The 12,089-nt window shown below is 50.3% G+C and overlaps 1 protein-coding gene across 3 annotated transcripts in view; it reads left to right on the forward strand.

The window, feature by feature from the left end:
• The window catches only part of FLI1 (Fli-1 proto-oncogene, ETS transcription factor), a 109,854-nt gene that overhangs the window by 73,422 nt on the left and 24,343 nt on the right, over nt 1-12,089 (forward strand). For all 3 annotated transcript variants that reach the window (XM_010957858.3, XM_045518726.2, XM_010957859.3), the window contains exon 5: nt 7,895-7,960. In XM_010957858.3, coding sequence (XP_010956160.1) covers nt 7,895-7,960 — 66 coding nt within the window. The remainder of the gene's footprint in view (nt 1-7,894; nt 7,961-12,089) is intronic.

Genomic DNA, 12,089 nt, shown 5'->3' on the forward strand with positions numbered 1-12,089 from the left:
TGGGCAGCAGAACACTCCCAGGGGCTGCGGCCCAAGTCCCCGGGGCTGGGAACCGACTCTGCAAGGCCAGCCAGGATGAGGAACCACCCCAGGGCTGGGCGGACGCGGCAGGAGCCACAGGCACGTCTGGGTGTGAAGTTGCCGAGGTCACACTGGCTCCCAGACACCCAGTGAGGGGGCTGACCCAGTCCTGCCGGGTCAAGGGGAGGAAAACAAGGAATGGAGGAAAAGTCGGGCACTGTGGCCCCGCGGGGTCTGCCAGAGGCCAGTGACACTCTTCCCAAGAGAACCCCTTTCCAGAAACCACTCAGCTCTGAATTATAAATAGATGGACGCCCTGGCCAGTATTTTCTTGAGCAATGATTTATTCCCTGCAGTAAACGCTTGATTCATGGATTTAAGGTTTTAGAATTTTACACATTCACTACCTCTTATTCTTGGGGCCGCTCTAGCACCCTCTAACCCAGCCTTACCGCTGTTCCCTACACACCGTCCCTGGATAAGCAGGGACAGTAGCAGCAGGTGCTCCACGCAGGTTGGGGTCTGTTGGAAGCTTTCTCCGGGCACAGTCAGAAGGAAGGGAGTTTTAGGAAGGGAGAGTTTATGAAAGAAAGTGCACAGTTGTCCAAAGGATTTATCCAACACAAGGTTTCTCTAGCACCACGCCCCATCAATTTGATATGAATCTCACTTGATATGAAATGTACACAGAGATAGGAACAGAATTTGGATAAACTGCCAGTCACCTCAGCCTTAACCCTTCACCAGAAATTCAGGTGCTGGATCAACGATCCCAAGTTCTGAAGGATCGTTCTGCGGCCAGAAAAGATGGTACTAACACGGGGGAGGAGAAGGTGCAGAAAAACAGATGCGGACTCATTCTAGAAGGGGCTTTCTAACTGTCAGCTCTGTCCAGAGAGCAGCTGGCAGCTCCAGAGCACGGGGCTCGCTGTCAGTGGCCAAGGCTGCTCGGAATCTTGTCGGACTTCAGCTTTCAAGGGAAGGAGGGTGATGGCTGTTAATCCCCTTTAAAGCTGACATCCTTGGGCAGTGCCTACAGGCCGCTCTCCCGGGTCTCCTGGGCTGCGGGTTGGTTCGTTCATTAGTTCAGTGGGTCCTCGCTCAGCCTTTCTGTCATCGTCTTGCAACAGCTCACTCTGGGGGGTGGGGGCAACACATACTGGCCGTAAAAATCAAAAATTTTTAAAAAAATGCCTTCGGAAGTTTCCACTGGTGCCTCGGGGCTCCTCGGTCCCCTGTCCGAGGCATCTGGTGACCAGCGGGAGAGTGTGGGTGATGCAGTGTATGTTAACACCAGAGCAATTACCTCATGTCTGAGTCTTGCTGCAACATGAGGTCAGCCGAAGAAATGGCAGTTTCAAAAAAGGGGGCAATTTTCCACCCAGTTTTTCTGAACTTCAGAGAATTAGCATTTTTCTAACAATCTGTATTTCTCAGTCTTTAAGTATTTATAGAATTTTTTTAAAAGGATCTTTGCACGGAGTCCCGCTGCGGCGCTAGCTGGGCAGGGCAGGGGGTGGAAGTGGGCGCACAGAAGCCGGACGTGAGGAGGAGAGACCAGCAGAGCCAACACCCTGGCCGGTCCTGCCTTCCCGCTCCTCCTGGTGTCCTGTGGCGGGAGGTCCAGGAACCGCCGGTGCCTTTTCTTCCTTTGTGGAAGGGGAGATGGACAGCAGTACAGACAGCGTGCTCGGAACACTTAAAGGGCCCAACTATCTTGGGCATCATGGCGACGCCCTTGATGGGGGAATGTTCGGGCACATTCCAGGTTGACGTGGGGGGAGCCCACTCCCTCCAGGTGACCCCAGACCCTGCTTTCTGTCTGGTCCATAAACGACCCAAGTCCACACTAGGACTTCCTTTCACAGGAGAGGACCCTTCACGGCCCCTGAAACAAGACCGACACCCGCTCAGAAGGCCCAGGAATTGCATAAGGAGGCCATGGGTAACCTTGGAGGAGGCTTTCCATTGGAGGAGAGCAGATAAAGAGCAAAGGAGGGAGCAGGCCGGGAAGAAGCGGGGGCCGGAGACTCTGGTTTGGGGGTCTAGGTAGCAGGGCAAGAGGAAGTGTGAGTTGCTGCTGCTTTCCTTCTTTCTTTTTAAGATTTGTAGACGTTAAGGAAGCTGCCCCAAAGCAGTAAAAATATGAAGTTTCCAGAAAGGAGCTTATTAGTAGTGGAGCAAATTTCCAGAGTTGAGAGTAGAGGAACAAAGCACACGTCTGACACCATGTCGAGGAAACAGCGAACGATTGAGGGGTCTGTGTACTGATGTCAAACCATGTCTGCCTGCAAAGCAAAAATTAAAATACTTATATTAAGTTTAAAAAAAAAAAACCTGGCCCCAGCATAGTATGGTAATAGTCTAGAAGCCGTTTGAGAAACTTAGACTTAAAATGATCTGCTATCATGGAAAAAATTTTGATTCATGCTTCTTACTAACTGATGTCCACCTTCAGTTCCAGCACCTGGGACCCCTGGCGGTAGGTCCGGTGCCTGGGGGCCGACTGCTCTCAGGCCTGCCGGGAGCCCCCCTGGTGCCCACCAGCAGGCCCTCAAACAGTGTGTTGTTTGTCCAGACTCACTTCCAGCGGGTATTTGTGCTGAGGCAGAGAGGCCGGTGCTCTGGGGAGAGGCTGGGACAGCTGAGCTGAGACAGAGAGAAGGGTGCTCATTCCTCGTGCTTTGTCATCTGTCCTTTGGTGGAGGAGGGGGTGGGGTTCAAGCATTTCCACTCTGGCAAGCGGTGGAAGGGAAATAGCAGAGCTCCTGGACACAGACGGGGAAGCACAGTAGGGCTGGGAGAGTCAGCAGAAGAGAACTGGAGCCCTTCTAACTTGGCTGGAAGCCGGGAGACTCCAAGTCAGTTGCCCTCTCCGAAGTGTCTGAGCTTTCTGGACTCTAGCAGAAAAAAGGACCTGATAGGATTAAGAAGCTCTGGCATCAAATTTACACTTCCAGTTGTCTGGGAGGGGAGCCCTCCTTTTAAATTTTCAATACCAAATTTCAAATTAAAAATGTATTGTCCAGGGTGGAGAAGAAATAGCAATGTCCTGAGCCCCCTCTCTACCCTGTCTGGCTTCAGGGGTTTACCTGGCCTGCCTGGGGGCACTGGATGTCCATACCGTGGCTTGTCAGCTGGCCCAGACGGAGTGCTGTCCCTATACCGTCCCCCCGAAATGTCATCCACACTTGAAATGCCAGGGCAGTGAGGCCTAGGTCTGGGGAGATGCCCACAGTTCTTGGGATCATCCTGGAGTCTCCTGGGGCCACCAGGGCTCAGGTGTCATTCACTCTACAGGGACAGGATGCCCCCTTGTGGACACCAAGGACAACTGTTTATCAATCCCCATTTTAAAGCCAAAATAAACTGAGGCCTGGACTGTTTCAGAAATTGATCCAAAGGCACACAGACCGTGAAGAGCAGCCTGGTATCTAAGACTCAGGCCTCTTAGCACGGCCTCAGGCTCTGATCTCCAAAGGCCAGGCCGCACAGAGAGCACGAGCTAACCTGGGCCACACTTGTCTACCCTGCTTTGGAATTAGCCCCACTCCCCTTGGGGCTCCCACAGTGAGGTTTGGGCCACGTTCCCCACGGCATCTTCTGTTTTTGTTTGCACCAAGAGATAAATGCTTTCCAAAAATTTTCCTGGGGCTTCCTGGAATGAGGCCGATTAAGCCAAACCTATCACCGTGCCCACCCTGCCCCCTTCTCTTCCGCGGGGCGCCCCTCACTCGGGGCCCGATGGGCGGCCCCATCCGTATCTCTCGCGGCACACCCCGTTTGGCAGAGGTCATATTTACAGTCTCGGGGCTGCGGGAAATGAGATTGGGTGTCACAAGGCAAGATTGGGACGGACCTCAGAGGAAGTGGGAGAGCTGCCCCCCAGCCGGCAGTTCAGACTCAGGGCCGCTGGGGGGAGTTCGGGGTTTCTGGGAGCCCAGAAGTCCTGGGCTGGGCAGCCAGAGGCAGAAGGAACAGGGGTCTTTTTTTCACTTTATGGGATGTTGTGTTCTGTCTGTCTGTCTGGGTCTGACCTGTGAAAAATACTAAGAAACTGTTTTTAAATAGTGGCAGCCCTAGGGAATGAAATATACTGTGTGACAGGGGGACCACAGCGAAGGTATCTATCTTAATTCCCATTTTTAATTTAAACTTAATGGGAAACACATTTTGCGTTTTGTGGCATTCCCATCAGCCGCCTCAGATGTTCGGGCAAAGGTGATGGGTCCGGACGATTAAGCTGGTGAAGTATTACCCCTTCCAGGCCGGGTCTGAGCCACAAAGGAGAACAAAAGGCCAGATTTCCCTGGACTCCCCAGTCAGTCAGGCCTGTTGTTTAGAGCACGGAGCCCCTTCCCTCCTCCCTCCCGCCCGCACCCTCCAGCCAGGCCATTGACGGCAGCGGCAGCGCAGAGGGAAGGGAGTCTGGCTTCAATGGGCCGGCTGCGCAGGCGGGCAAATTCTCCACGAGGCGGGAGACAAAGGCCCAGGCGCTCAGTCGGCGTTGTCTCGGGCTGCAGGTGCCCCAGATGAGGACCAGGTCCGCCGAGGGGATGTGGAGCAGAAGAAAGCCCGATTGTTGGGCCCCTCCCCACACCTGCAAGGCTTCGCTCTGTTCATATCCATCCTCTTTCAGATCCCAAGTACCGTACCAGCGACGGGCAGACTCAACAATGGAAGATGATTTTGTCCTTTTGCTTTCGCTTTGGGAAGCTACTCTGTGCCGCTCAGGGTCCCCAGTACACGGACAGGCATAGGTGCCCACATGCACTCACACGTACGTAAACAGAAAAGGAGCCCCGTGTTTTAATTGCGGTATAGCGGAGAGAGAGATGCAGAAATCACAAGTGCACAGTCAAGGAATCATCACATGACTCATACCAGCACCCCCAGGTCAAGGGGGAGACCAGAAGCCCCCATGTACCCCCTCTCCATCACTACCCCTTCTTCCCCAAAGGTAGCCACTGTCCTGATTTCCAGCACCATAGGTAGGTGTTGTCTGTTCCTTCCATTTAGCCTGGAGCCACAGGGTGTGCTGGGCTGAGAGCAGGTTTCGTAGACAGACCAGAATGGGCAGCCTGCCTCCTGGGCTTTCTGGCTGTGTGATCTTAGGGAAATTACTTGACCTCTCTGAATGTCAATTTCCTCATCTGTGTAAGGAGTGAGAAGATAGATAGTAAGCACGTGGCACACAACGAGCATCCCCAGAGTGTTGGCGTCTCTCCTTCCGTCGCAGCCTGCTTCCCCTGACAAGGTGGCATTCACCCCACGGGGAAGGAGCCTCAAAGCGTGAGAGAGAAGTCCAAAGCCACCAGGCGAGAGGCCAGGCTCCAGGGAGACCTGCCGGCATGGGAGCAGATTCCTTTAAGGAAAGAGCGTGCAGTGCCCCTCCCTGCAGCCTGAGGAACTGGTTAAATAAAAATGGGAGGAGAGAAGGGAATGCTGGTCCCTCGGGAGGGAGGTCAGACGCCCTGAACCAGCCCCTCCACAGGCAAGGCAGCCTCTCCTTCTAGGAGTGAAACTTGAACCAAGAACAGTCTTCAGGGCAAAATCCTTCTCCTAGGTTACCATGAAATATGTATTTCATGCGGGCTTTGCAGAGGTCAAACGACCCTTTCTCTTGCCTTTCTGGGAGTTTCCTGTGGGATTCACATGTGCCCAAAGAAGAACGTTCACCGAGGGAGAAATACAATAAATGCAGTTTATCTGAGCTCCGTGCTCTCCACTGCATCTGCGCTAATGACTCAGGCAGCTTGATCCTCTGAGACCACCATTTTTCTTTATTTGCTCCAGCCGTGAGGTTTCAGCCGGAGGGGACGGCGGGCACCGAGAGGCAGACGTTCTTGGTCTAACCCCTGAGACTGTTTTCCCTTCCCTTGGAACGTTTGGTTCCATTTCTTAACCTCCTTCCAGCCACGGAGGATTATTTCTTATTGCAGCGGAACCCATTCATAACTCTCATTCCAGAGGACAGACGAATGCCCAGCAAGCTCTTTATGAAGAGTTTATTGTGTGTCATTGTGGTGTCTGTGGGGGAAGCGATGTAAAAATAGCAATGATAATGCCTCGCACGTATTGAACACTCGTCACGAGCCGAGGTCTGTTCCGGGCAGCTGTATGTGTCACTGCATTCGGTCCTAACGACCGCCGTACTGGGCAGGTGCTGCTAGTAGCCCCTTTTGTACGTGAGGAGCCTCCAGCTTAGAGAGAGTGGGTAAACTGATGGCGGTCAGAAAGCCAGTCGATGGTAAGAGGCAGGTCTCCTTCTAAAGTCTCGTTTGCATAACAAGTTAGATTAAATGAGGTGGTCCCAGCCTTACTCTGTCCTCCATAGTTTTGCGTCTGCAATAACCAAACACATCTGGTTCTTGGCCCTTCCATGCACATGACTGTCTCATTTCTAAAAGCGTAGTTGCACTTCCACACTTTGGCACAGAGCTGTCTCAGTATCGCCACCACCCCTGCATTTTTTTTTTTGATCTGGAACTGTTTCAGAGCTGGAAGGAATAGTCACCCAAGCCTGAAGTCAGAGGTTCTAGGCAGTTGGATGATGCTTCCAAAATTCTTTCTTCGTCGTCTGGCCTGGAAGGGCACACGGTTTCTCTGAGGCACACAACCAAACGCCCACAGCTGGGTGAGGCAGCCTCTCCGGTCCAGCGTCCCTTCCATGACTTGAGACTAAAAATAGGAGCATCTGACAGCCCGTTCCCTGCTCCAAGCCCTGGCACCCAAATCCCTAAGTCCGTCCATTCGGTCACAGGGAGCAGAGAAAGGATTGTTTAGAAAGACTTTTTAGCCTCCAACACCCATGTCAAGCTGACTGCATCCTTTGTAAAAGCAGATCGCAGCCTTCTTGATAGCACGTCCAAGTTTCCCCAGGAGAACCCCAAAAAGGATCACAAAAATGCCTACATTTTCCAAAATAAAACTCCCGAATTTGCTCAAAACAAAGGAATGTGTCTAGTTTTAGGAAAGAAGGGAGGATTTTTTACCTGCAGCAACAACCAAAAAAAAAAAAAAAATCCCCAGAAAACGCGTACTACCAGACGGGTCTTGCATTAACGTTCAGCTTTAGACGGTTGTGTATCAACCTCTGCGACGACAGAAAATTCAATGTTTTATGCCCCGTGTCGAGTTGTATTTTCTTGGATATGTGTAAAGGGATGCAAAAGTTACTCTGGGGAGGACTGTCACCCTCACGCCCTTCCCAGCTTCCAGTTCCTCCCCCCAGCCGTGAACATCCAAGCACCTCGCCCACCTGTAAACCCAAAGGACATCGCAGCAGGAAGGATCAGGGCTAGTTTTTCCTCCAGGGTGTGGCAGGCTACAAGATGCAGACCAAATCTGGCCCCTGGACAACACAGAACAAAAACCAAAAGGAATGTACAACAGAGACCATATTTACCCACAAAGATATTTACTATCTGTTCTTTATAAAAAGTTTGCTAACTCCCCTTCTAGTTCAACTCCTTCATTTATCCGATGACAAAATCAAGGTCCAGACACATAAAGTCACTCACCCACGGTTACAGAGGGAGCCGGACGCAGGACCAGGGCGTGGTCCCCAGCCCCATGCACCTGCCGTGACGTTGTGTGGGCCCCGAAAACTCCAGAACCTCAAACATGGCTGCTGGGAGGGCATTCTGTCCGAACTTCCTTGCACCCTAACTCTAGGAAGTGACTACGGTCCTGCATGATTGGCCCCCAAAATGAGTGGCATTAGCTTTTTTTTTTTCTCTCCAGGAGTCAGCTGTCCCTGCAACCTTCTCCCCATCTCCTCCCCGCCCCACTCCCTTCTCATCCCACCTCGTCCTCTTGATCTCAGAAGAGTGGCTTGGTCATAACCTGATGCCTTTGCTTCATCTTTCAGGTTCACTGTTAGCCTATAACACAACCTCCCACACGGACCCGTCCTCGCGACTGAACGTCAAGGAAGGTGAGTCTCTTCTCTCCGGCACGTAGAACTGCCCTCCGGGCCAGCCCGGCACCGTCCCCGGTGCTGAGAGCGGGCGGGGGACCTCAGGAGTGTGCCTCCACTCTCTTGTTCCACTCAGCCTTCCTGGAAGCCTGCGTGGACAAGGGGACCCCCTCTTGTGCGTCTAGCTGCGAAAACACGACAGGGTTTTTAAATATCTTGTCATAATATTGTAAAGATATGACTTGAGGTTATTACTCTGGGAAAGAAAGCGTGTGGCTCCTGGAAGGAAATGGATACCGCCCACTTTCAAAGCTGAAAGGTGCAGGTTTTCTCTGTTGAAGGGAAGGAAATGAAGATTTCAGGGATTCTCGTGATGGCACATTTTCATTGGGTTTTGTTTCGTTTTGTTTTTGTAAGAAATTGTAGCGACTCCAGTTCCTTTTTAAAGTGGTGATTTGGGGATTTGGTCTAGTCGGTTTGGTTTGTTGGAGAGAGAAAGAAAACTGTCTCAGCAAACGGATTTTGCCGGTGAGGATTTTAGCGAACGTCACAGTAGCATTTCTCCGCATCTTTATTTATGAAACAACATTGTGGAGATTTCCTGCTCCGGACACTGTTAGAGTCTAGGCATTTAAACAAGTGAGTGACTCGTGGTACCTGGTTTAAGGGAGAAAAAAATGTGAGTGAAGGAAAATCTGCCCTAGGCAAAAGAAAAATTCCATGGAGCGGGGCATTTTGAGTGGGGGCTTGAAGAATGAATAGGAGTGTGGCAGGCACCCTCTCTTCCTCGGCTCTGCCTCCTTCGGTACCTTTTCTTTAATGCACACCTGCCATATAGAATGCAGGAAAGCAGAAGTTTTTCAGTATTGGGTGCGTGGAGTTAGCACAGCATAATATTTCAGAGAAACATGGAGCTCTTCTAAGAAAAGAACCTTAGAGGCCATTTGATTCAAAAATCGTCACGGATTCTAGAGGAAACACAGAGCCAGTGAGCCTGGGTGTCTTGGCCAAGGTCACACTATGATCATCAGATGATGACCAGACTATGCCATGGAAGAAATCTTTGACATAATGAATCTGCTTTTAGTTTCATGCTTTTCTGTGGCTTCCTTCCCCCTACCCGACTCTGGGCCAGTTCCTGTTTGTGTTACTGTTTTCCTTTCAAAATCAGAGTTATTGGCTTTTTCCATAAAAAACCCTGAAGTCGCATTGACTCATCCCACAATCCAAACCACATTTTATTAGGTGACCCGCTTACCATTATGTTGCAAACATGTGTAAGAGAGAAAAAGTGTTACAGTGACAGGCACGTTAGGCTGGAAGTTGGAGCACCTTTGGTTTACACTGGGGAAATCTCTTCAAGCCCTGAACCTCAGTTTCCTGTCAAATAAAGGGGCTGAACTAAACTGGTAAGTGTCACGCCTAAAAAAAAAAGTCACACCCTGACTGTTGAGCTCTTGGCTTCTAAAGAAGAGCTTCGAGCCCCTGTGCTCTAATCTGGTTACTCACTGAGCCTTGTTGCATTTGCAGTAAGAATCCATGTCTTGGAAGGAAGGAAGAGGGGTAGGGAGGAGGCAGAGAGGAAAGGAGGAAGGAGGCAGGTGGGCGGCCCCTGCAAGTCCCTCCAGCTCTGCAGGATGAGGCCTGCCAACGCCAGAGTGAACCAGTGAGGCTCTGGGGCAGAGCCAATGAGAGAGAATCTGATACTGGACTTAAAATACGATGTTCATTGTCTGGGTTGAGCTGTGCAGATAAAGGACTCATTCCTCCCCAGGGGGCCTCGCTTTCAGCCTCTCCCCTACCTGTGCTGCGGCTCTCGCTCCCCTCGGTCCTTCTGTCTGCGGGGCGCCTTTGTCACCACCGCCAGCTCTTTCGGGCCTTTGCAGGAGCTGCTCCCACGTGCTCTGGGCCGCAGCCCCTCTTCTGAAATGAATGAACAGCAGTAAGCAGGCCAACGCCCGTCCAGCCCTCAGTCAGACGGTGCAGGCCGTTTATCTCCCAGCATCAGCCCAGGCCTCAAAGAACCCTGAAGCCTGTGTTCTGCAGGTGCATCCTTTGTCCCCAGTAACGCTTGCCACTTGAGCTGCCTTGCTTCTTGGCCGCCTCCCCCGTGCTGAGGTGGTCTGGATCTGTCTAAAGGGCCCATCCATCCCACAAAGCAAAGTACATTAGCAAGACAAAGCTCTCCTTTTCCCCCTCCTCCCCACTCCTCTGTCTCTGCCTTTCTCTAATAGCCATCTTTAGTTCTTCAGATATTAAATGGAAAAATAAAGGGACGACGTCATGCAACCTTAGCTCCATCTTGTTTGAATAAGGCACACACACAGCCCCAAACAAACCCAGAGTCCATCGAGAGCACCGTGCAGGCGTGTGCGTGTGTGTGTGCGTGTGTGTGCGCGTGCCTGTGTTTCACAAAGGGCAGGTGCTCGCATCAAGCACAAAGGGGAGAAGTCGAGGTCTGTGTATGTTTCTTCATGCATTTATGAAATGAAAATACCTCTTTACTTTCAAATGGCATAATCACCCTTCCAGCTTGTCTCCTGAAAACGATTGCACTGTCTAAGGGTTATTTGCGCCCAGGAAGGAAGACTAGATTTTGAAAGTTCATTTATAACAGTCTTTAAGCTTCTTTAAATTAAATATTCTGTGGCCACAGATTGGACCCAACCAGAACCATTGTGCTCTCTCTACCTGTTAGCGAGGCCAATGCACTTAAGAAAATAAATTAGGGTGGACGCGATTGTTACCTGTTTGCGATTGCAGTGACAGCTGTCATCTGTATGGGATTCTGCAACATCTCAGACACTTTTCACCCGCTTTGCCTCTGTTTTTGAGCCTGGCAGCATCCGTGGGAGGTTGATTGAAGTACCTCCATTTTGCAGACAGACAAAGTGAGATTCAGGACCATTCAGAGGTTCATTGGGGCAGAGCCAGGATTCAAACCCAGGTTGCAGGATTCAAAATCCCGTGCTTCAGATAGTTTCCCGACAAACACAGCCTTTCCCTTCTAACTGGCTTCTCATGAAAACAACCTTGCCTAAATATAGTGTGGGCAGAGATTTGAATTTTTCCCATTATTTTTCTCTGCCCCTGCAATTTTCTCATTGTCATCTCCATCCGCATCCCTGCACTATTCTCTCTCCAGAGATGAATTCATACATGACCCCTGCTTGGCAATACCCCCTAGTCCTCACTGCACAGAGAATGAGCTGGAGAACTTTTTAAAATACTGATGTCATATGAAAAGTATCATATGACTTCACTCACAGGAGGTGCTTGAAGTAGGCAGATTCATGGAGACACGAAAAGTGGAATGGGGATTGCCAGGGGCTGGAAGGAGGGAAGAATGGGAAGTTATTATTTAATGGACACAGAATTTCAATTTGGAAAGACGAAAGAGTTCTGATGGTGACAGTTGCACAATGTGAATATTGTTAATGCCACAGAAAGTTGGTCAAAATGGTAAATTCTACACAATGTATGTTTTACCACGGTGAAAAGGCAAAAGTACATGAAAAGATGCTCAATGCCGCTAGTTATTAGAGAAATGCAATCAAAACCCCAATGAGGTATCATCTCACACCAGTCAGAGTGGCCTTCATCAAAAAGTGTACAAACAATACATTCTGGAGAGGGTGCGGAGAAAAGGGAACCCCTTCCGTGCTGTCGCTGAGAATGTAAGTTGGCGCAGCCGTTGCGGAAAACAGTATGGAGGTTCCTTAAAAAACTAAAAATAGACTTACCCACAATCCCACTCCTGGGCATGTATCCAAGAAGACAAAAACACTAATTCTAAAAGATGCATGCACCCCAGTGTTTATAGCAGCACTATTTACAACAGCCAAGACGTGGAAACAGCCTAAGTTCCCATCAGTAGACAGTTGGGTTAAGAAGATGTGCCATGTATACACACACACAGGATGGAGTATTACTCAGCCAAAAGAAAGAATGAAATATTGCCGTTTCCAGCAACATGGATGGACCTAGAGATGATCATACTAAGTGAAATAAGTCAGACAGAGAAAGACAAATATTATATGATGTCACTTATATGTGGAATCTAAAAAAAACAATGCAAATGAATCTATATACAAAACAGAAACAGACTCACAGAGAAAACACACTTCTGGTTACCAAGGGGGAAAGG

The sequence above is a fragment of the Camelus bactrianus genome, chromosome 33 (genome assembly GCF_048773025.1).
Source record: "Camelus bactrianus isolate YW-2024 breed Bactrian camel chromosome 33, ASM4877302v1, whole genome shotgun sequence".
Classification (NCBI taxonomy): domain Eukaryota; kingdom Metazoa; phylum Chordata; class Mammalia; order Artiodactyla; family Camelidae; genus Camelus; species Camelus bactrianus.